This window comes from Callithrix jacchus, chromosome 13 (assembly GCF_049354715.1).
Source record: "Callithrix jacchus isolate 240 chromosome 13, calJac240_pri, whole genome shotgun sequence".
NCBI classification, from domain to species: domain Eukaryota; kingdom Metazoa; phylum Chordata; class Mammalia; order Primates; family Cebidae; genus Callithrix; species Callithrix jacchus.
The window spans coordinates 19,001,651-19,023,164 of NC_133514.1; the positions used below are offsets into that span (position 1 = coordinate 19,001,651).

The window sequence follows — 21,514 nt, forward strand, 5'->3', positions numbered from 1 at the left end:
ATCATGCCCTATCTTCAGATGAAGAGTGAAGGAGTTAAGAATATGTCAACCCAAAATATGCCCCTCTGGCACACTGACACTTTGAGTTAAAGGCACTTGAAAAACACCAGGTGCAAGAAGATCGTTCTGACCTTCATGCTGTTTCTTCTTCTTTTTTTTATTTTTTTGAAACAGGGTCTTGTTACATGACCAGGATGATCCTCAAACTCCTGGACTCAAGCAATCCTCCCACTTCAGCCTCCCAAGTAGTTGGGATTACAGGCACATGCCACAGCGCCCAGCTCATACTGCTTTTTAAAAGCAGGAGATGAAAATCCCATTTGAAAGTTACCCTCTCAGAACGAGACACTGGGGCCTACTTGAAAGTGGAGGGTAGGAGGAGGGAGAGGATCAGAAAAAATAACTACTTGTGTCATATGGTACTAGGTGATGAAATAATCTGTACAGCAAACCCCTATAACACAAGTTTGCCTATATAACAAACCTGCGCATGTACCACTGAACCTAAAATAAAAGTAAAAAAAAAAAGAAAAGAAAGATTCCCTCCCTATACTAGAAGGAAAATAACATTGTTATCACCAAGGATTAATAGTTGAGGCTGAACGCAAATAACTCTTATCTTCCAGTCTCCTCACATCATTTAGTTACTTTTTCACAACTTACTACTTTTTGCCCAATTCAGCATGTAGGTGTTCACCTCTGAGTCTCTGGGTCTTCATTTCCTTATAGCGGCTCCCATGTTATGTAGCACTTATATTAAATAAATTTGTGTGCTCTTCTCCTATTAATTTATCTTATGGCGCTGGGCACAGTGGCTCAAGCCTGTAATCCCAGCACTTTGCAAGGCCAAGGCAAGCAGATCACGAGGTCAGGACCAGCCTGACCAACAGAGTGAAACCTCATCTCTATTAAAAATGCAAAAAATTAGCCAGGTGTGGTGGCATGTGACTGTAATCCCAGCTACTCGGGAGGCTGAGGCAAGAGAATCGCTTGTATCCAGGAGGCGGACGTTGCAGTGAGCCAAGATTGCGCCACTACACTCCAACCTGGGGGATAGAGCAAGACTCTGTCTCAAGAAAAGAAAAAAATTATCTTATGTCAATTTAATTCTCAGGCCCAGCTGAAAAACCCTAAGAGAGTAAAGGTAAAATTTTGCCTCCCCTACAGGAAAGCTTTATAATTTTTTAACATCTACATAGCATTTTGTTTTATGGATGTATCACAATCTAATTAGACCAATCTGTTGCTCTAAATCATGCTGCAATGAGTAATGACAAACAATATGTGTTTATTTTTTTAAAAATCCGGTTGTCATAACAATACTGCTTTCATTAGTAAAATTACAGGACTTTCTGGAACATGTCAGTAAGCTATTTAACTATACATTTTTTTTTAGACACAGTCTTCTTTTGTTACCAGGCTGGAGTGCAGTGGCATGATCTCAGCTCACCACAACCTCCACCTCCCAGGTTCAAGTGATTCTCCTGCCTCAGCCTCCCGAGTTGCTGGGAATACAGGCACGCACCACCATGCCTGGCTAATTTTTGTATTTTTGGTAGAGACAAGGTTTTACCACATTGGCCAGGTTGGTCTTGAACTCCTGACCTCAAATGATCCACCTGCCTCGGCCTCCCAAAGTGCTGGGATTACAGGTGTGAGCCATCACACCTGACCTTAACTGTACATTTTTAAAAAAATGGTTCATAGAAATAACAAATTTATTTACTGTAGAAACTTCAACCTAGAGCTATGAGCTTGGACCCAGAGCTTTTACAGAATAATATAAACACTAGGTTCCTTCAAAGAAAATAAATAAATGCATAAAAATAGGCTGGGCATGGCAGCTTCACCTGTAGTCCCAGCCACGCAGGAGGCTGAGGTTTAAGGACCACTTGAGCATGGAAGGTTGAGGCTGCAATGAACTATGATTTTTACCACTGTGCTCCAGCCTGGGCAACAGAGCAAGACCCTGTCTCAAAAAAGAAAGAAACAAAGGAAAACACTACATTTCTTGCTTTCTAAGGACATAACAATAAAGAAATATTTTTGTAAAAACAAATGATATGTCAAAAATTAACGGTTAGGGGCTGGACATGGCGGTTCACACCTGTAATCTCAGCACTTTGGGAGGGCAAGGTGGAAGGATCGTTTGAGAAGTTTGGCAACATAAGCAAGACGCAGTGTCTACAAAAAATTTAAAAATTAGCCAGGCAAGGTGGCACGTACCTATAGTTCCAGCTACTCAGGAGGCTGAGGCAAGAGAATCACTTAAGCCAAGGAGTTCAAGGTTGCGGTGGGCTATGATTACACAATTGTACACCAGCCTGGACAACAGAATGAGACCCTGTCTCTTAAAAAAATTTTTTTTGTTTAACTATTAGACAAGGAAAAGATAAATGTTTGAGGTGATGGATATCCAAGTTACCCTGACTTGATAATTATAATTATATACATATATTCAATATATCAAATGTACCTCAAAAATATGTACAACTATTATATATCCATTTTTTAAAAAAGAAAAAAAATTATACTTTTCTCTGAAGAAAGGAATATTTTTTAAAAATCTGTGCATTATAAAGCAACTTTTGGTTGATATAAGAAAAGCCTTCACCCAGCTCTTGCTTCAAAACATGAACAAGATTACAGCTGCACAATCTGAAACTAAGCATCCCTTAGTAATTATAAGGTGCTAATTCTAGAAGCCACAGTGGCCCTTTAAGAGTGATCAGCTTATCAGTAAAAGCACCCATGCAGAGCAGCACACATGCTCTCCTCATACAGGAATAAATTTTTCAATTTATACTTGAATTTGTGTGCTCATTCCAAGACTTATTTACATTCCAGATGCAGCATTATAACAAAAGAGACAATCTATCTTGGTAGAGAGAAGAAGAAAGCCATCAGGTTTAACTACAGTTAAGTCATGTGAAAAGCAAATAAAAACCAAAGAAATTCTTATTTTGTCTGGGCAAAATAAGACACTTAAAATATACCTGTCAAAAAAAAATCTCTGATGTTATTATTACACATTGCATCCCTGTATCAAAATAGCTCATGTATCCCATAAATAAATACACCTGCTATATACCCATAAAAATTAAAAATTAAAAAAAAACTCTGATAAGACAGAGAATAATTAAATAAAATGTTACCTAAAAAAAACTCTGAAACTTAATTCAAAACTAATGCAGTCACAGGCAGTTTTCTTCACTACTTATCTACTCCTAATTAGTAAAAATAGCTGACTTACAGCGAGCATTACATTCCAGGGAATCTGTTAACTGCTAGACGCATTATTTAATTTTCCCAGGTAAGAAATGAAGGTGTTAAGGAATACCCCAACGTTTGATTTAGCAAAATAATGTAAAATAAAATATTTTTAATTTTTGTATTTGGTGAAGTGGTTCCCAAAGGACAGAAAATAGAAGCTTCCCAAAGATTCTGGAGTAGTCATTCTTAACCAGCAGCACACAGCTGAACCACCTCAGGTGCTCTACAAAGCTTTTCAAATGCTTGGACCCAAACTGGGTAAGTTTTAAATTACTTTGAAAAATAGTGGTACGTAGTGTTGGTAAAATAGTAGTATACACAGTGGTAGTAAAAAATAATTCAAACAACACTAGAGAGGACACAAAATTAAAAGTAAGCCATGTCTGATGGCATGCCCCAGTCTTAGCTACCTAGGAGGCTAAGGCTAGAGGACTGCATGAATTTAAGACTAGCCTGGGCAATGTGTCAATACTGCATCTTAAAAAAAAAAAAAAACGTATAAGTTCTCCTAACCCAACTTCCACTGTTAATGATTTCTTTTGTACATTAAATATTTTAATTTACAAAGGAGATGGCCATTTACATGCTCTGCAAATGGCTTACAAAATATCTTAGCATCCCTCCATATCAGTACATATTATGGGTATATCTTGGTCTGCCTATCTTTCTTTTGCTTTCAGAGACAGAGTCTTGCTCTGTCACCCAGGCTGGAGTGTGGTGATTACAGCTCACTGCAGCCTAGAATCCTGGGCTCATGTAATCCTCCTGCCTCAGCCTCCCAAGTAGCTGGAACTACAGGCACATGCTACCACACTCAGCTAATTTTCAAATTTTCTGTAGAGAAAGGGTCTTACTATGTTGCCCAGGCTGGTCTTGAACTCCTGGGCTCAAGCAATGCCCCCATCTCGGCCTCCCAAAGTGTTGGGATTACGGGCATAAGCCACGCACCTGGCCACCTTGGTCTTTCAACAGCTGCCTAGCATTCCGTTGTTAAAAAGCACATTATCACTTACTTCATTAGTGTCTTGTTGACATTTAGATTATCTTTTTACTGCTGTTGCTGTTATAATTGACACTGCACTGAACATCCTTAAGCATCCATATTCTCTGTGTGAGTATATATGTGTGGTAGACAATTTCTAAAATGACCTGCATTGACCTACATCTTTGTATGTATAATCCACTCCTCTTTTGGTGGATGGAAACTGTAAGTATGATAATGAGACTCCATTATTTTGTCCCATTATACGGGACAAAAGAAAGATATCTTCACCTAATCAGGTGAACCATTTATTTACTTACTTACTTACTTACTTACTTATTTTTAGGGAAAGGGTCTCACTCTGTCACCCACGCCAGAGTACAGTGGCACAATCAGAGCCCACTATAACCTCAAACTCCCAGGCTCAGCTTACCAAGTAGCTGGGACTACAGGCTTGCACCACCATGCAGGCTGATTGATTCTATTTTTTTTTTATTTTCTTTTTGGTAGAGACAAGGTCTCACTATGTTGCCCAGGCTGGTCTTGAACTACTGGCCTCAAGTGATCCTCTCCCCTTTGGCCTCCCAATGTGCTGAAATTACAGGCATGAGCCACCATGCCTGACCTAAGGTGAGCCTTTTGAAAACAGAGTGAGCAGCTAGCCAATCACAAAAGAGAAAGTCAGAGAGCTACACTCAGGCCAGCCTGGAAAAAAGCAAACATTCAGACTGGGTGTGGTGGCTCACACCTGTAATCCCAGCACTTTGGGAGGCTGAGGCAGGTAGATTACCTGAGGTCAGGAGTTCAAGACCAGCCTGACCAACATGGTGAAACCCTGTCTCTACAAAAATACAAAAATTAGCCAGGCATGATGGCAGGTGCCTGTAATCCCAGCTACTCGGGAAGCTGAGGCGGGAGAATTGCTTGAACCCAGGAGCTGGAGTTTGCAGTGAGCCGAGATCATGCCATTGCACTCCAGCCAGGGTGAGAGAGCAGGACTACATCAAAAAAAAAAGAAAATATTCATATTGGGAACTACCACTGGAGGTGACATGTTAAAGAACCGCAAACAACATCCAGAAGCTGAGAGCCATTCTTGGTCAACAGCTAACAGGACAACAGGGACCGTAATCCTACAGTTACAAGGACTGCCAACAAGTGACCTTGGAAAAAGACCCCAAGCCCCAGATGAGAACTGAAAACCTGGCAACGCCTTGATTTCAACTCAGTGAGATCCTGTACAGAGAATCTAGCCACATTGTGCCTGGACTTCTGACCTTTAATAACTATGAGATAATAAATGTGCTCTTTTAAGCCACTAAATTTGTGATAATTTTTAATGCAGCATTTAAAAAGTTAATACAATCTGCATAATAAATTCCTACAAGTGTGACTGCCAGATCACAGTCAAACTTAAAATGCGGATATGCGGCCGGGTGTGGTGGCTCATGCCTGTAACCCCAGCACTTTGGGAGGCCGAGGCGGGTGGATCAAGAGATCGAGACCATCCTGGTCAACATGGTGAAACCCCATCTCTACTAAAAATACAAAAAAATCAGCTGGGCATGGTGGCGCGTGCCTGTAATCCCGGCTACCCAGGAGGCTGAGGCAGGAGAATTGCCTGAACCCAGGAGGCGGAGGTTGTGGAGAGCCGAGATCGTGCCATTGCACTCCTCCAGCCTGGGTAACAAGAACAAAACTCTGTCTCAAAAAAAAAAAAAAATGGGGATATGCACTTAAAATTTTTATATATATACAAAATTGCTTTTCGAATACATTACACCTTTTTTGTAGTTGTTGTTGTTGTTGAGACAGGGTCTCACTCTGTCTCCCAGGCTGGAGAGCAGTGGTGATCATGGCTCGCTATAGCCTCAAACTCCCAGGCTCAGGTGATCCTCCCAACTCAGCCTCCTGAGTAGCTCGGACTACAGGTGAGTGCCTCCATGCACAGCTCATTTTGTGTGTGTGGTTTTTTTTGTAGAGCTGGGGTTTCACCATGTTGCCCAGGCTGGTCTTGAACTCTTGGGTTCAAGTGATCCGCCAACCTCGGCCTCCAAAAGTACTAGGATTACAGACATGAGCCACCTCGCTCAGCCTACAGCAATTTAAACACCCGCCAACAGTAGATTTAAAACTTCCTGGCAATTAGCTGCTGATTTAAAGTGTTTATTCCAGTAAATCACCAAGGGCTGGAAGGATCTGTATCTCGCCCGCTTGTAGCTGACTTTTTTGACAGAATTTTTAAGAAGTGCTTATCCTCTAAAATTTATTTTAATAATAAAGACCTTTTCTTGGAGGCTCTGCTAGGAGGGAGGTTGTCATTACAACTACTATCTCCAATGTAGAAAGCTACAGATAGCAAGAATTCATACGAGCATATAAAACACTACAAATTGCAATCTACCTATCAGTACAGGGATCTGTGGGCGGTTGGATAAAGTCCAAGTCTCTGAAAACAAATTTAAAATTTTTTTAACGTTGAAAATTATTCTTGAAATAAAAGTTTAAATATTTTATAATATATTCTTCTAAGATAATAATCTGCAGAAAAATCTGAATAAGATATAAAGTGAAGTCCATCATCAAAATATCAACCCTATGAACACTGAAGTATATTTACATATTTAGGATTCCTTAAGACGGGTAGATTTTAGAGCCAGATGGGACCCAAGATATTTAGTTTACCTTCCTTATTTTATAGAAAATATCCTAACATTTTAGAAATAAAAACAGGTACAATTTTGCTTTTGTTTATTTCAGTATTTTCATTACAAAAATAAAAAAAAATTTTTGGAGTATAACCCAATATACATATTTTCTGGAGGACTTAGAGTATGTCAAAAGTCTTTAAAATGTACCTGCCCTCTAACCCAGAAATTCTTTTTTGAGAGTTTGTTCTAAAGATACAAATCATAGATGCTCATTCATTCAAATGAACTCAACCAATATTTATTAAGCAACTCCTATGAGCAACTAGATACTGTTTTGAGTGCTGGGGAAAACAACAGTGAACAAAACATTTCCCTGCTATCATGGAGCTGGTGGCAGAGAAAGACAGTAAAAAAATAAATATATATAAATCACAGGTATAGATAAACACAATGAAAAAAAAACAGAGTATGAGGGTAAAATGATGAGATTATTATTTAGAAAAGCAACCAAAGGAGAAAATCTCTGAAGAAATGACATGAATGAAATAGAATGTATATCTTATAAGAAAATAGGTATCTGGGGAAAGAAGAACTAAAAATGCAAATGTCCTGGGCAGGATCTCCCAAACATCCCCAACATAATCTCCAGCATACTGTCTGTTAGTGAGGAGCCAATTATGAGTAGCAGATTCTGGTCAAATAAATCTATGAGTTTGTTTTTTTGAGATGGAGTCTTGCTATATTGCCAAGGCTGTTCTACAGTTCCTGGGCTGAAGGGATCGTCCAGCCTTAGCCTCCTACTATGTTATTTGTTTTTAAATCAGCTAGTAATGTTTTGACTTTCTAAATAATTCTACTTTTTTTTCCTTTTTTTTTTTTTTTTTTTAATTTTGAAATGGAGTCTCGCTGTGTTGCCTAGACTGGAGTGCAGTGGTGTGATCTCGGCTCACCGCAACTTCCACCTCTTGGGTTCAAGCCATTCTCCTACCTCAGCCTCCTGAGTAGCTGGGATTACTGGTTTGCACCACTACACCCAGCTAATTTTTGTATTCTGAGTAGAGATGGGGTGTCACCATGTTGGCTAGGCTGGTCTTGAACTCCTGACCTTGTGATCCACCTGCCTCAGCCTCCCAAAGTGCTGGGATTACAAGCGTGAGCAACCGCATCTGGCCAATAATTCTAGTTTTATATTAAACCTATTTTTACCATTACAGTAGTACTTACAGTTAGAAACAACCTAAATATCCTACAACTGTTACTAAATCGGCTACATATATGATTGTGCATTCGTAAAACGGATTACTTAAAAAAATTAAAATAACACTTAAAAACAATGGTTTCTTGGCCATCTGGTGCCAAATAAAAATTAAAAAAAAAAACAAAAAACAAAACAATAAAAAAATCATAGTTTCAAAAATACTTAACGATATGGAAAAAATGCTACTATATTAGATGAAACAGAAATTTATTAAACAGTACATATGAGCCCAATTTTATTTTTAAAATATATACAGATATATATACCTGAACTATTTCATAATAGGTTTTATATATACATAAAAAAAGAATAGAAGACCATATTTCAAACAGTATGATAACAAGGATTACCTCTAGGTGCCATGATTATGGACACTTTTATCTTCTTTAGACTTCTCTATGCTTTTCAAATTCTCAAATTAATTATTTTATAAATAAGGGAGAACCCAAAAGTCATATTCAAAATAAATGTCTTAGAAGACAGAATCTTAGTTCTTATCAGGTGAAAAAAATTACAACAAACAAAAGGACAGGAAGCATTTGAATTCCATTAGTTTCTTTTCTCTTTATGTTTGATTTACTTTAGGACAGGTTAAAAAGTAACTAAAAAGGTTCTGGAGAAGAGATTATACTTACATTCCTGTTTGAAGGTGAAATAGTCTGTAAGATGCCTGCATTCATGATTTCCCCGAAGCAGAAACAATGTTTTGGGATGATTAATCTTTAAACTCCATAAATACAGCACACACTACAAGACAAATTCAAGGATAAAATTTTCTTTGTGACCTTCACAATGCATAAACACAATTTATATAAATTCAAATGACTTGCTATAATGGCATATCTCATTGCTACTCCCAAATTGAAAATGAAACCTTCTAGCTTTTGAATGTGATATACTTATTGCCCTAGAATTTCATAGAGTATAGAGTTGCCTTTATAGAAATCTCTCTCTAATCTGTTCTCATGTTCTATCTAAATATCTAGAACTCTCTCAGAAAGCCACTCACATATATATTAATCCTAAAACCTGTATTTTATTTAATTCTGAAACACTAAAGGCATTTCCACTAAGACCAGGAACAAGGCAAGAATGTTTACTATTTCTGCTACTATTCAAAACTGGTGTAAGGGTATTAGTCAATGGGATTACACTTCAATTAGAGGGTTAAGAATGGGTAAAGATGTAACGCCCCCAAAAATCAATGATAAAACTAATTCAAATAATAAAATAATTCAGTAAAGTGGCAGGATATAAAATTAACATATAAAATCAATAGCTCTGGGGCACAGTGGCATGCATAGGGTCCCAGCTACTCAGGAAGCTAAGGCAGAAGGCCCACTCGAGCGCAGGAGTTCAAGGCCAACCTGGGCAACATAGGGAGATCCCATCTTTAAAAAAAAAAAAATAGACCTTCTATGCAGAAACAATCAACAGAACATCATGGAGAAAAATCCCCATTTGTAACAGCAACAAAGAGGACTAAAGACATAGGAATAAATTTAACAAGAAATGTGCAAAATCCATACAAGGAAAAATTTTAAATGCCCCTTTAAGACATAAAAGTAGACATGAAATAATGGAAAGGCAACCCCTGTTCTTGGATAGAATAAAATAACATTAAAGGATTACTATTCTCCCTAATTTAACTTATAAATCATTGCAATTCCAAGAAAAATACAAACTATCTTATGGAGTTAGACAAGTTGACCCTAAAATTAATATGGAAAAATGAACATCCAAGAATAGCCAGGAAAACACTAAAAAGAGACATTATGAGGGCAGACTACTTTTGCCAGATGTTAAAACATACTATAAAGCATCTATAATCAAAACAGTGGTACTGGCCCTTAAGCAGATAAATATACCAGTGGAGTTTATACTACAGATATGGTATAAAAGTACTTATAAAAACCTGTTATATGATAAAGGTGACATCTCAAATCACAGTAATAATAATGATGAACTTTTAAATAAATAGCTCTGGGACAAGTGGTTGCCATTTTTAAAGAAAAGATAAAATTAGATCCATATCTCACACAATGTACAATAAACAACAAAAGAATGAGGGATCTAAATGAAAAAAGATAAAACCACACAAGTTCTAGAAGAAAACATGAATGAGTTCTTAAGCCTACTGTAGGTCAAAATTGGTATAGGTAAGAACTTATAACTAATGACTAAAAATTCAGAGATAATAAAAGATGGATAAATTTGACCATACAAAAATGAAAATAGGCCAGGGGTGGTGGCTCATGCCTGTAATCCCAGCACTTTGGGAGGCCGAAGCAGACAGATCACCTGAGGTCAAAAGTTCAAGACCAGCCTGGCCAACATGGTGAAACCTTGTCTCTACTAAAATACAAAAATTTGCCAGGCGTGGTGGTAGGCACCTGTAAACCACTACTCTGGAGGCTAAGGCAGGAGAATCACTTGAACCAGGGAGGTGGAGGCTGCAGTGAGCCAAGATCACGCCACTACACTCTAGCCTGGGCAACAGAGCAAAACTCCATCTCGATGATGATGATAATAATAATAACAATTATTATTATTATTATTTCCATAGCAAAAAAAATTTGGTCAAACTGACAAAAATACACATTCAGGAGGCTGAGGCGGGTGGATCACGAGGTCAAGAGATTGAGACCATCCTGGTCAATATGGTGAAACCCCGTCTCTACTAAAAATACAAAAAATTAGCTGGGCATGGTGGCACGTGCCTGTAATCCCAGCTACTCAGGAGGCTGAGGAGAAGAATTGCCTGAACCCAGGAGGTGGAGGTTGCAGTGAGCCGAGATCGCGCCATTGCACTTCAGCCTGGGTAACAAGAGCAAAACTCCGTCTCAGTAAAAAAACAAAAACAAAAACAAAAAAAACACACATTCAATTTGGCCCACTTCCAGGAATCTACCCTGAAGATACACCTCCAACAATATGAAAATAAACATGCACAAGGCTGTACCATGTGTGTAATGGTAAAATATTAGGAACAATGTAAATGACCATACACAGGAGAGAGGCTATGCTGTGATACATCCACATAATAAAGCACAAGGATGAGAAAGATTGCGACAAAGTGATTTGGAGTGATTTCCAGGATATGTTTTTAGATTAAAAAAGCAAAGTATGGCTGGGCACAATGGCTCACGAATGCAATCCCAGTGCTTCAGGAGGCCAAGGCAGGAGGATCGTTTGAGGCCAGGAGTTTAAGACCAACATGGACAATATAGCAAAATCCCATCTCTTCAAAACATTTAAAAATCAGCCAGATATGGTGGCCACATGCCTGTAGTCCCAGCTACTCAGGAGGCGAAAACAGGAGGACCCCCTGAGGCAAGGAGTTTGAGGCTGCAGTGAGTATTATCATGATCGTGCCATTGCACTCTAACCTGGGTGACAGAATGAGACTCTGTCTTAAAAAAAATAAAAAGTACAAGAGAAGCTATAGTATGCCACCCTCTATATAATAAAGAAGAAAATATAAAAGAAATTCATATGTATATATCTACTTCATACATAAAAAATGCAGGAAAGATAAAGCAGAAACTACAGAGATTGGCATTCAGGCACTAAATAGATCATGAAAAGAATACTTGTTTACAGCATGAGAGCTAAAACAAGACGGGAGAGTACGGCCTTGTTTGATCTGAGGTGGCAACATGCACGTTGGGAGACTCACTCTCCACATGTCTACCAGTGACCACAAAAGCACTGTAAGTATTGATTTTGAGGTTACAAATAAATGTTATCAAGGAGGCACAGGCATATTTGCAAATACAGAACCCATGAATGATAATCAACTGTATATACCAATCATGAAATATTCTGTATGTATTTCACAGCCTCAAAACACAAGCAAAAAATTGATACAGTTTGGCTGTGTCCTCACCCAAATCTCAACTTGAATTGTATCTACCAGAATTCCCACACCCAGGGAGAGGTAACTGAATCACAGAGGCTGGACTTTCCCATGCTATTCTTGTGATAGTGAAAAAGTGTCATTAGATTTGACAGGTTTCTATCTAATTACTAATGTAACTATCATATGTTACTAGTTACTAATGTAACTATCATAACTAATGTAAATTATATAACCCCTGACAGTCACTATCAGGGGTTTCCACTTTTGCTTTGTCCTCATTCTTCTCTTGCAACCACCATAAAAAGTGCCTTTTGCCTCATGCCATGATTGTGAGGCATCTCCACTCTTATGGAACTGTAAGTCCAATTAAACCTCTTTTTGTTCCCAATTTTGTGTATGTCTTTATCAGCAGCCTGAAAAAGAACTAACACAGAGGCCTATGTTGAGAAACAGATACATCAACACACTCATGTACCATGTAATGTTGTTTCAGTCAACAACACACCACATATAGGACAATGGTCCCATAAAATTAAAATGGAAATGAAAAATTCCCACATCCTAGTGATGTAGCTATCATAAGGTCTACATGCAGGCATTACTCACATGTTTGTGGTGATGCTGATGTAAAAAAACCTACTGCAATACCAGCCATATAAAAGTACAGCACATACAATTATGGACAGTACATAATACTTGATAATAATAAATGTTACTGGTTTGTATATTTACTATACTATACTTTTTGTAATTATTTTCAAGTTTGCTCCATTTACAAAAGAAAAAGACTCATTGTGAAACAACCCCAGGCAGGTCCTTCAAGAGGGATTATGGCAGAAGGCACTGTTACAGGAGATGACAGCTCTGTGACTGCTACTGCCCCTGAAGGCCTTCAAGTGGGACAAGATGTGGAGGTGAAAGACAGCAATAATGATGATCCTGACCCTCTGTAAGCCTAGGCGTGTGTGCGTGTGTGTGTATGTGTGTGCGTGTGTATGTGTGTGTGTCTTCATTCTTACCAAAAAATTTTAAAAGTAAAAAAAATCTTTTCATAGAATAAAGCTTATAGAATAAGAATATAAGGAAAAACTATTTTTGTACAGCTGCATAATGTATTTTATGCTAAGTGGTATTACAAAAGAGTCAAAAAGTTAAAAAAATTAAAAATCTTACAAAGTAAAAAGTTACAGTAAGCTAAGGATAATTTATTATTGAAGAAAAATAATTTTTAATAAATGTAGTGTAACGTAAATGTCCAGTGTTTGGTGATGTGCTTATCAGCTTCTAATTTCAAGTTTTATTTCCTTATTTTATCTATCAGGATGCAACTGTACAACTGTCTTATATAATTCAATTACAAGGTCATGATTATCAAGATCTGTTCAACCACTCAATTACTTTTTTTTTTTTTGAGATGGAGTCTTACTCTGTTGCCCAGATAGAGGGCAGTGGCATGACCTTGGTTCACTGCAACCTCTGCCTCCTGGGTTCAAGTGATTCTCCTGCCTCAGCCTTCTGAGTAGCTGGGATTATAGGCACCCACCACCATGCCTGGCCTATTTTTAGTAGAGATAGGGTTTCACATGTTGGCCAGGCTGGTCTCGAACTCCTGACCTTAGGTGATCACCCACCTCAGTCTCCCAAAGTCCTAGGATTACAGATGTGAGCTGCCACGCCCGGATCAACCGCTCAATTACTTCTTCACTTCTATGTGAACAGAATTTTCACTCCACCTCCAGAATCATTTGTGTGTGTCAATACCTGCTCATCAATTGGTCATCTAATAACATTTATATCACCAGGTCATCTGATAACATTTTTCTCTTTGGTGGCTTCTGTGCATTGAATACAATATATCTTTGCTGAAAATGTTCCTTTTAATCTTTTCTTTTCTCACAAAATTAATTTAAAAAAACTAAAATGTAGCTTCTTCTCTCAAAGAAAGCACTTTGTTTTTATTTTTATTTTTATTCTTTTTAGACAGAGTATCACTCGGTCACCTCAGGTGATCCGCCCATTTTGGCCTCCCAAAATTCTAGGATTACAGGCATGAGCCACCACACCTGGCCAGCACTTTGAAATAGGTACAAACGAAGAGGGGACATCAAAAGGCTCAAAGAAAAATAAAACTTCACTATTCTATTTTATCAGCGATAGAAGTCTTAAAAATGCTCTACTCTTGGCTGGCGCAGCGGCTCACGCCTATAATCCCAACACTTTTGGAGGCCGAGGCGGGCAGATCACAAAGTCAGGAGTTCGAGACCAGCCTGGCCAATATCATGAAACCCCATCTCTACTAAAAATGCAGCCAGGCATGGTGGCAGGTGCCTATAGTCCCAGCTACTCCAGAGGCTGAGTCAGGAAAATTGCTTGAACCCAGGAGGCAGAGGCTGCAGTGAGCTGAGATTGCACGTTTGCACTCCAGACTGGGCGACAGAGCAAGACTCTGTCGCAAAAAAAAATAAATAAATAAAATAAATCTTTAATCCAGTTACTTCACGTGTGAGAATCTGATCTAAGTAAGTATCTGAAATGCCATCACAGATATATTCAAAAAGATGTTAACTTCAGCAATGTGCAGAATGGAAATAATTGGGAAACAACCTTGTACCATTTAAATACAAGTGATACAGAATCCAATTTGCAGTTGTATAAGACATTTAAATATCTCATAAAACATGAAGTCTGGGCTGGGCATGGTGGCTAATACCTGTAATCCCAGCACTTTGGGAGGCTGAGGCAGACAGATCACCTGAGGTCAGGAGTTTGAGATCAGCCTGGCCAACATGTGAAACCCCATCTCTACTAAAAATACAAAAATTAGCCAGGTGTGGTAGTGAACGCCTGTAATCCCAGCAACTTTGGAGGCTGAGGCAGGAGAATTGCTTGAACCCGGGACGCAAAGGTTGCAGTGAGCTGAGATCAAACCACTGCACTCCAGCCTGGGTGACAGAGTGAGTGAAACTCTCTCAAAAATAAATAAATAAAATAAACACATGAAGTCTGGAGATGAGATGTCCATGTTTGGTGTACTAGCTCAACAACATCACCAAGAAACCAAGCCCTCTGTACCTCTGATCTGAGATTCACAGCAGGTCTGCTTTTCCTCCTTAGTGATGTCACCTCCTCATAGTCATAGCATGGCTGCTACAGTACACACATCCATGTTCAAAGTGAAATGGTGGAATAGTGGTCCAGAAGCTTCTACTTTGCAACAGTCTTTTCATCAAGAAAGAGTGTTTCCAAAAGCAAACAAACAAACAAAAAAACCCCAGCATACTACTGGTTAAAAGAAAATTCAATGTACCCCTAGACCAATAACTGGTGACAGGAAACTGATTGTCTTGACTAGTTCAGACTAATTAGAATTCATTCTCTGGCGCTGGGATAAGGAACCTTTGATCGCAGGGTCTTCCTTCTGACATCAAATGTTCTCCCTGCAGCCCCAATCCCATTTATCTGAATAAAATGGAGCTATTGTTTGAAAGGAAGACGGAGGGAAAATGTAGGTAATAGCATGACCTGCTATAAACCTATTTTTCCAACAGTAGAGGAATGGTGAAATCAATTAAGGTATTTATACCATTAACTATTGTGAAAGTTGATCATGGGTTATTCCTGTCATACACAACTAAAATGGAGTCAAGAGGCCAGGAGAGTAAAGCACTCACGGCATATAACATAGCCTCAAAAATGTAATTCTCTGCAAGCCTGTCTGCCGAAACTGCCTGCTATGACTGGAAGCCAGTTTTATCTAATGGCTACTGAAATGACCTGCTGAAATTCTAAGGCTAATTTTACCCACTGCCATCACAAACCAATCAAACCTGGCAAGCTCTCCAGAGCCTCACTAGTGCCAATGAACTTTCTCAAAGAGCAATACATAACATTTTTCTTTTTCATAAAACCTCTAACCTTCTCTTTGTTCTTTGGACATACCATTCTATCTGCATGCATGCCCTAAACGGCAATTCTTTCTTCACAAATAAAACATCTTAATTTCAGAGATTCATCTCTATGTTTTGACTTTGACATACTTGGTCAAGTATAAGTCCAAGGCTGACTCATCTCAGGGAAAATCACCAGCCATTGGAACTATAGCATGAAGTAGCCACACTGGGCCCTTTGAAAACCAACCCCTCCCCTACCAACTTCTGCAAATTGCCTTTTTCCCTTAGTGAGTCATTCTTGGACTGAACTCCTGATTTTGGTTGAGTTCTGTTTTATTTGGGATTTGGATGGGATGGTGTCTTTCCCCTTCCTGTCAGATCTGGCTGAGAGATCTCCTATTCAGGAAGACTCTTTTTTTTCCTCCTTGTCTGTAGGGTCTGGCTGTGGGGTCTCAGGGAAGGGATTTTTCCCTTTGGGTTGAGGCCTTGAGATCCCTGTTTCCCTTCAGTTGGAGAAGGCTTCTTATCATCCTTCTTGGTAAGTGGGTACTATATTTTCCCATCTGTGCTTGTGTTTATTTGGCCTTTGCAAATTCAGTCCTTACATTTAATTTTTTTTTTTGTATATTTGGCATTAAACCAGAGCACCCACAATAAAATGGGCTCTCAAATTCAAAGGCATACCAAGATATTTTCTGGGATTCCAGCCGATAACATGTTTAAACATTCTAAGGATCACTCAAACAGTCTGTTGTTCTTTAAACTAAAAGACCACAGTTATAAAATAATACACTCCAAATAAGATATGCATATCTCATTGATATTTTCAGGCTAAAAAAAAGCATTCAGGACTCAAAGAATGACTCACTACAAAATACTGCCTCAAAGCTAGCTGAAACACTTTTCTCTCTAGAGCTTTCCCCTCCCCCTCTGACAATTCCTCTTCATCTTTTTCTAAACTAAACTCTCTTTTTTTCAAAACTCTTTGGCTATTCTGACATACTGACCCTTTAAATAAAACACTTAGAAGTAGAAGATATAAAAGAAAATCATTTTGACCTTCATGCTGTTTCTTTTGCAAAGATGTTATTCCCATGCAAAGACAGCCAGCCCATACTAAGAGGAATGGCAACACTTTTATCTTCAAGGATAAAGAATTGAGACCAAGAAAATACTGAATAGACCTTGTTAGAATAATTCTGTATCTTTTGGGCCTTCTCAGATAATTCCATCATATTTCCACAATTAACTATTCTGTGTCCAATCCAGTTTATTGGTAACTGACTCAAACTACTTTACTCAAAATTTGGTTCACAACCCATATAAGATGGCCTACTTTTAAAAAGAATCTTAAAATTTAGCCTTATTCCATTTTGTCAAAGAGATAATCTGGATCCAACTGTTTTTTACAAATTGGTGAGTGTTTTACTATCTCATGACCAAAACTCTAAAATAAAAACTGTAAGGATTTATTTACAATTATGTATATCTGTGTAGATATGCATATATATATATATATATATATATATATATATATATATATGCTGTATGCTGTGTCTACATAACGAAATCTGATGTAGTCAGTCAGAAATCCCTATAAAATACATAGTAATTAACCCAAGTGTTTTTTCAGTTCTTGTGACTTAAGTAAATCTTTGATAAATTAATTGTTTTTAAAATTGTTGATAAAGGCTGGCTGTGGTGGCACATGCCTGTAATCCCAGCACTTTGGGAGGCTGAGGTTGGAGTATATCCTGAGGCCAGAAGTTCAACACCAGCCTGAACAACATAGTGAGCCCCATCTCTACAAAAATGTAAAAAAAAAAAAAAAAAATTAGCTGAGTGTGGTAGCATGCCTGTAAATCCTAGCTAACTGGGGTGGCTGAGGCAAGAGGACTGCTTGAGCCCAGTTCAGGGTTACAGTGAGCTATGATTGCACCACCGCACTCCAGTCAGGATGACAGAGCAAGACCCTATCTTTTAAAAAAATTTTTTTAATTATAAGGTAGGCATAAAAATGTGTTCTTTATTGAGAAATATAATAATTTGTAGGATGAAGAATCTTGTGTGCCAAATTTTTGTCCTAAAATAAAATGGCTATTGTATTTTTTTTTTTTTTTTTTTGTGATGGAGTCTTGCTTTGTCACCCAGGCTGGAGCACAGTGGCACAATCTCGGCTGACTGCAACTTCTGCCTCCCAGGTTCAAGTAATTCTCTGCCTCAGCCTCCTGAGTAGCTGGGATCACAGGTGTCCGCTACCATACCAGACTAATCTTTGTATTTTTAATAGAGACAGAGTTTCACCATCTTGGCCAAGCTGGTCTTGAACTCCTGACCTTGTGATCCACCTACCTTGGCCTTCCAAAGTGCTAGGATTACAGGCATAAGCCACCGTTCCCCAGCCAACAAAATAGTTACTTAAGAGAAAGGAAATACACATCATTAATTGTCTGAGTGAAATTGTAATACGGTTTGTGAAAAGGAAATTTAGAAACGGAATTTTGTATGTGATTAAGTTGTCTGTAATAAATAAAATGATGTTCGGTCTTTCTAAAGATTGAGTTTTGATATTAAAGACACTAATACAAAACTAAAAATTTGGTCTCCTACGGTAGAGCAAGGCTTTTCTTTTTTCTTTCTTTTTTTTTTTTAAGGCGGAGTCTCGCTCTTGTTACCCAGGCTGGAGTGCAATGGCGCGATCTCGGCTCACCGCAACCTCCGCCCCCGGGTTAGGCAATTCTCCTGCCTCAGCCTCCTGAGTAGCTGGGACTACAGGCATGTGCCACCGTGCCCGGCTAATTTTTTCTACTTTTAGTAGAGACGGGGTTTCACCATGTTGACCAAGATAGTCTCGATCTCTTGACTTCGTGATCCACCCGCCTTGGCCTCCCAAAGTGCTGGGACTACAGGCGTGAGCCACCGTGCCCAGCCAGCTGTTCTTATTGATTTTCTCTTAGTAAAACTGTAAGAGGTTTTGACTTTTAATTCTGAAATCTGTTTCTTTTGGAAACTTTTCAGACATATATCTCAGAAGTTCAAATTTTGCTGCCCCTCATTGCACATGATTGTACATCCTATATTATTGCCTTCTGTTCTTTCTCCACTTGAAAAAGTGTATCCTTTTGCTTGGCTAGAAGGTAACCCTCTCCAACGTTTTCATCAGCTCCTGTAACTTTTTTTCTCCTGATCTAACTCTACTACTATGATCTGACACTGAGAGGTTTACCTCAAAACCCTAGAAAAGCGGCCAGGTGCAGTGGCTCACACCTGTAATTCCAGCACTTTGGGAGGGCTGAGGTGGGCAGATCACAAAGTCAGGAGTTCAAGACCACCCTGGCCAACATGGTGAAACCCGTCTATACTAAAAGTACAAAAATTAGCCAGTCATGGTAGCAGGTGTCTGTAATTCCAGCTACTTGGGAGCCTAAAGCAGGAGAATCGCTTCATCCCGGGAGGTAGAGGTTGCAGTGAGCTGAGATCACACTACTGCACTCCAGCCTGGGTGACAGAGCAAGACTCCGTCTTGGGGTTGGGGGGAAAGCCTAGAAAAGCAATGTTTTTCTCCAGCGTAATTCCCAGTTTTTCTTGATGTATCTGAATTGCTACATTCAGATACACCATGCCCAGCCAAATGACTACTGTTTAACAGTGACCTGTGTAATTCTGTTTTGATCAGATGTTCTGAGCCTTTTGACAACTTTGACAAATGTCCCCAAAATCAAATCCTCGATTAAGTCTTCTTTTGGTTCTTAATTTTATAAAGTCAAGGTTTTGCTTAGGCTGGTCTTGAACTCCTGGACTCAGGTGAACCTCCAATCTAGGCCTCCCAAAGCACTGGGATTACAGGCTTAAGCCACTGTGACCAGCCTCAAGTAAGTCTTTTTGACCTAAAATAACTTTGGGGCTGGGCACAGCAGCTCATACCTGTAATCTCAGCACTTTGGGAGGCTGAGGCAGGTGGATCACCTGAGGTCAGGAGTTCAAGACCAGCCTGGCTAACATGGTAAAACCCCATCTCTATTAAAAAAATAAATATTAGCTGGGCATGGTGGCAGGCAGCTGTAATCCCAGCTACTCCGGAGGCTGAGGCAGGAGAATCACTTGAACCTGGGAGTCGGAGGTTGCAGTAGACTGAGATCATGCCACTGTACTCCAGCCTGGGTGACAGAGCAACACTTCATCTCAAAAAAATAAAATTAAATTAACTTTGGGATTTTCCAGTTCAGCCCCTGGAAAGCTTCAAAAGATCTATATCTCTCATCTTACACAGCTATGAAATGATTAGGCTTATTTAGTAAATTATGTAAGAAACTCTTAAATCATAAGTGATACTAGATCTTCTTTTAGTTGCATTTATGGGTATGTTGTTAATATAAATGTTTCAAAAATTGTATAATTCATTAAAATCTATTATGTTTTCAGTTAATTCTGGTTATTGTATCCTAAAATGCTATCTATAATAGAAATAACAAAATTCCTTACCAATTGTCATCAGATTTTAACCATGACTATTCTAAGCTTTTCTCATCCACAGGTATTGTTTTGTCTCTAAAAACCACACAATCAGATTCACGGAAAGATTTCAACAAATACTCTTACATAGAGGTTGCTGATAACATTAAGAGCAATAGGCTAAATAAAAATTTCTACAACTCTAATAAACAAACTGATGGACTCATGAAACTACTAATTACTGAGATTAAGTAAAACTTGCCAGCTCTCAAGAACCTTGCTAGTGTCAATGAACTTTCTCAAAGAACAATATATAACATTTTCCTTTTTCATAAAACCTAACTTTCTCTTTTCTTCAAAGACCGAGCAGTCTGTATGTATGCCCAAAACTGCACTTTTTTCTTCCCAGATAAAATGTTTTAATTTCAGAGATTTGTCTCTTTTATTTGACTTTGACACTACACTTCTGGAGAAATCTTAACAATAGAGAAAAATGCTTTCCCCACAATCCTGAGTGGAAAAAGAAGATCAGAAAAAGAGCATATAAAATGTTCTCAATGTTCATATATATATATACACAAATATAAAAGAAGAAAAAAGACTGCAAGAAAATATAATAAAACACTAACAGTGATTATCTCTGATTTCTAAAAAGTTTTTGTTTTCTATATGCTGCATTTCCCAATTTTTCTATTAAAAATTAAACTATTTATGGCAGGGTGTGGTGGCTCATGCCTATATTCCCAGCACTTTGGAAGGCAGAGGTGGTGGATCACAAGGTTAGGAGATTGAGACCAGCCTGGCCAACATGGTGAAACTCCGTCTCTACTAAAATACAAAAAATCAGCCAGGTGTGGTGGCACACGCTTGTAGTCCCAGCTACCCAGGAGGCTGAGACAGGGGAATAGCTTAAACCTGGGAGGCAGAGGTTGCAGTGAGCCGAGATTGCACCATTGTACTCCAGCCTGGCATCAGAGCAAGACTCTCAAACAAAACAAAACAAAACAAAAAAACAAAAAACTAAACTTTAACAAAAAATTTTAATAAGGATTCTATGACCTTATTTTCATCTATTAAACAAAAACATCACACTCATAGTTATCAAGAATATTGATTAAAAAATTATTTCTCTTTTCTTTTTTTGGT

General features: G+C 38.5%; 1 protein-coding gene across 16 annotated transcripts in view; it reads right to left on the reverse strand.

Annotated features, from left to right (window-relative positions):
* PPP3CC (protein phosphatase 3 catalytic subunit gamma) overlaps nt 1–21,514 on the reverse strand; it is a 99,063-nt gene that overhangs the window by 42,020 nt on the left and 35,529 nt on the right. For all 16 annotated transcript variants that reach the window (XR_013525512.1, XR_013525511.1, XR_013525510.1 and 13 more), the window contains one exon: nt 8,800–8,911. Coding sequence is in view for 12 of the 16 variants with exons in the window: in XM_078347256.1 (XP_078203382.1) it covers nt 8,800–8,911 (112 nt within the window). In the remaining 4 variants the exon portion in view is untranslated. The remainder of the gene's footprint in view (nt 1–8,799; nt 8,912–21,514) is intronic.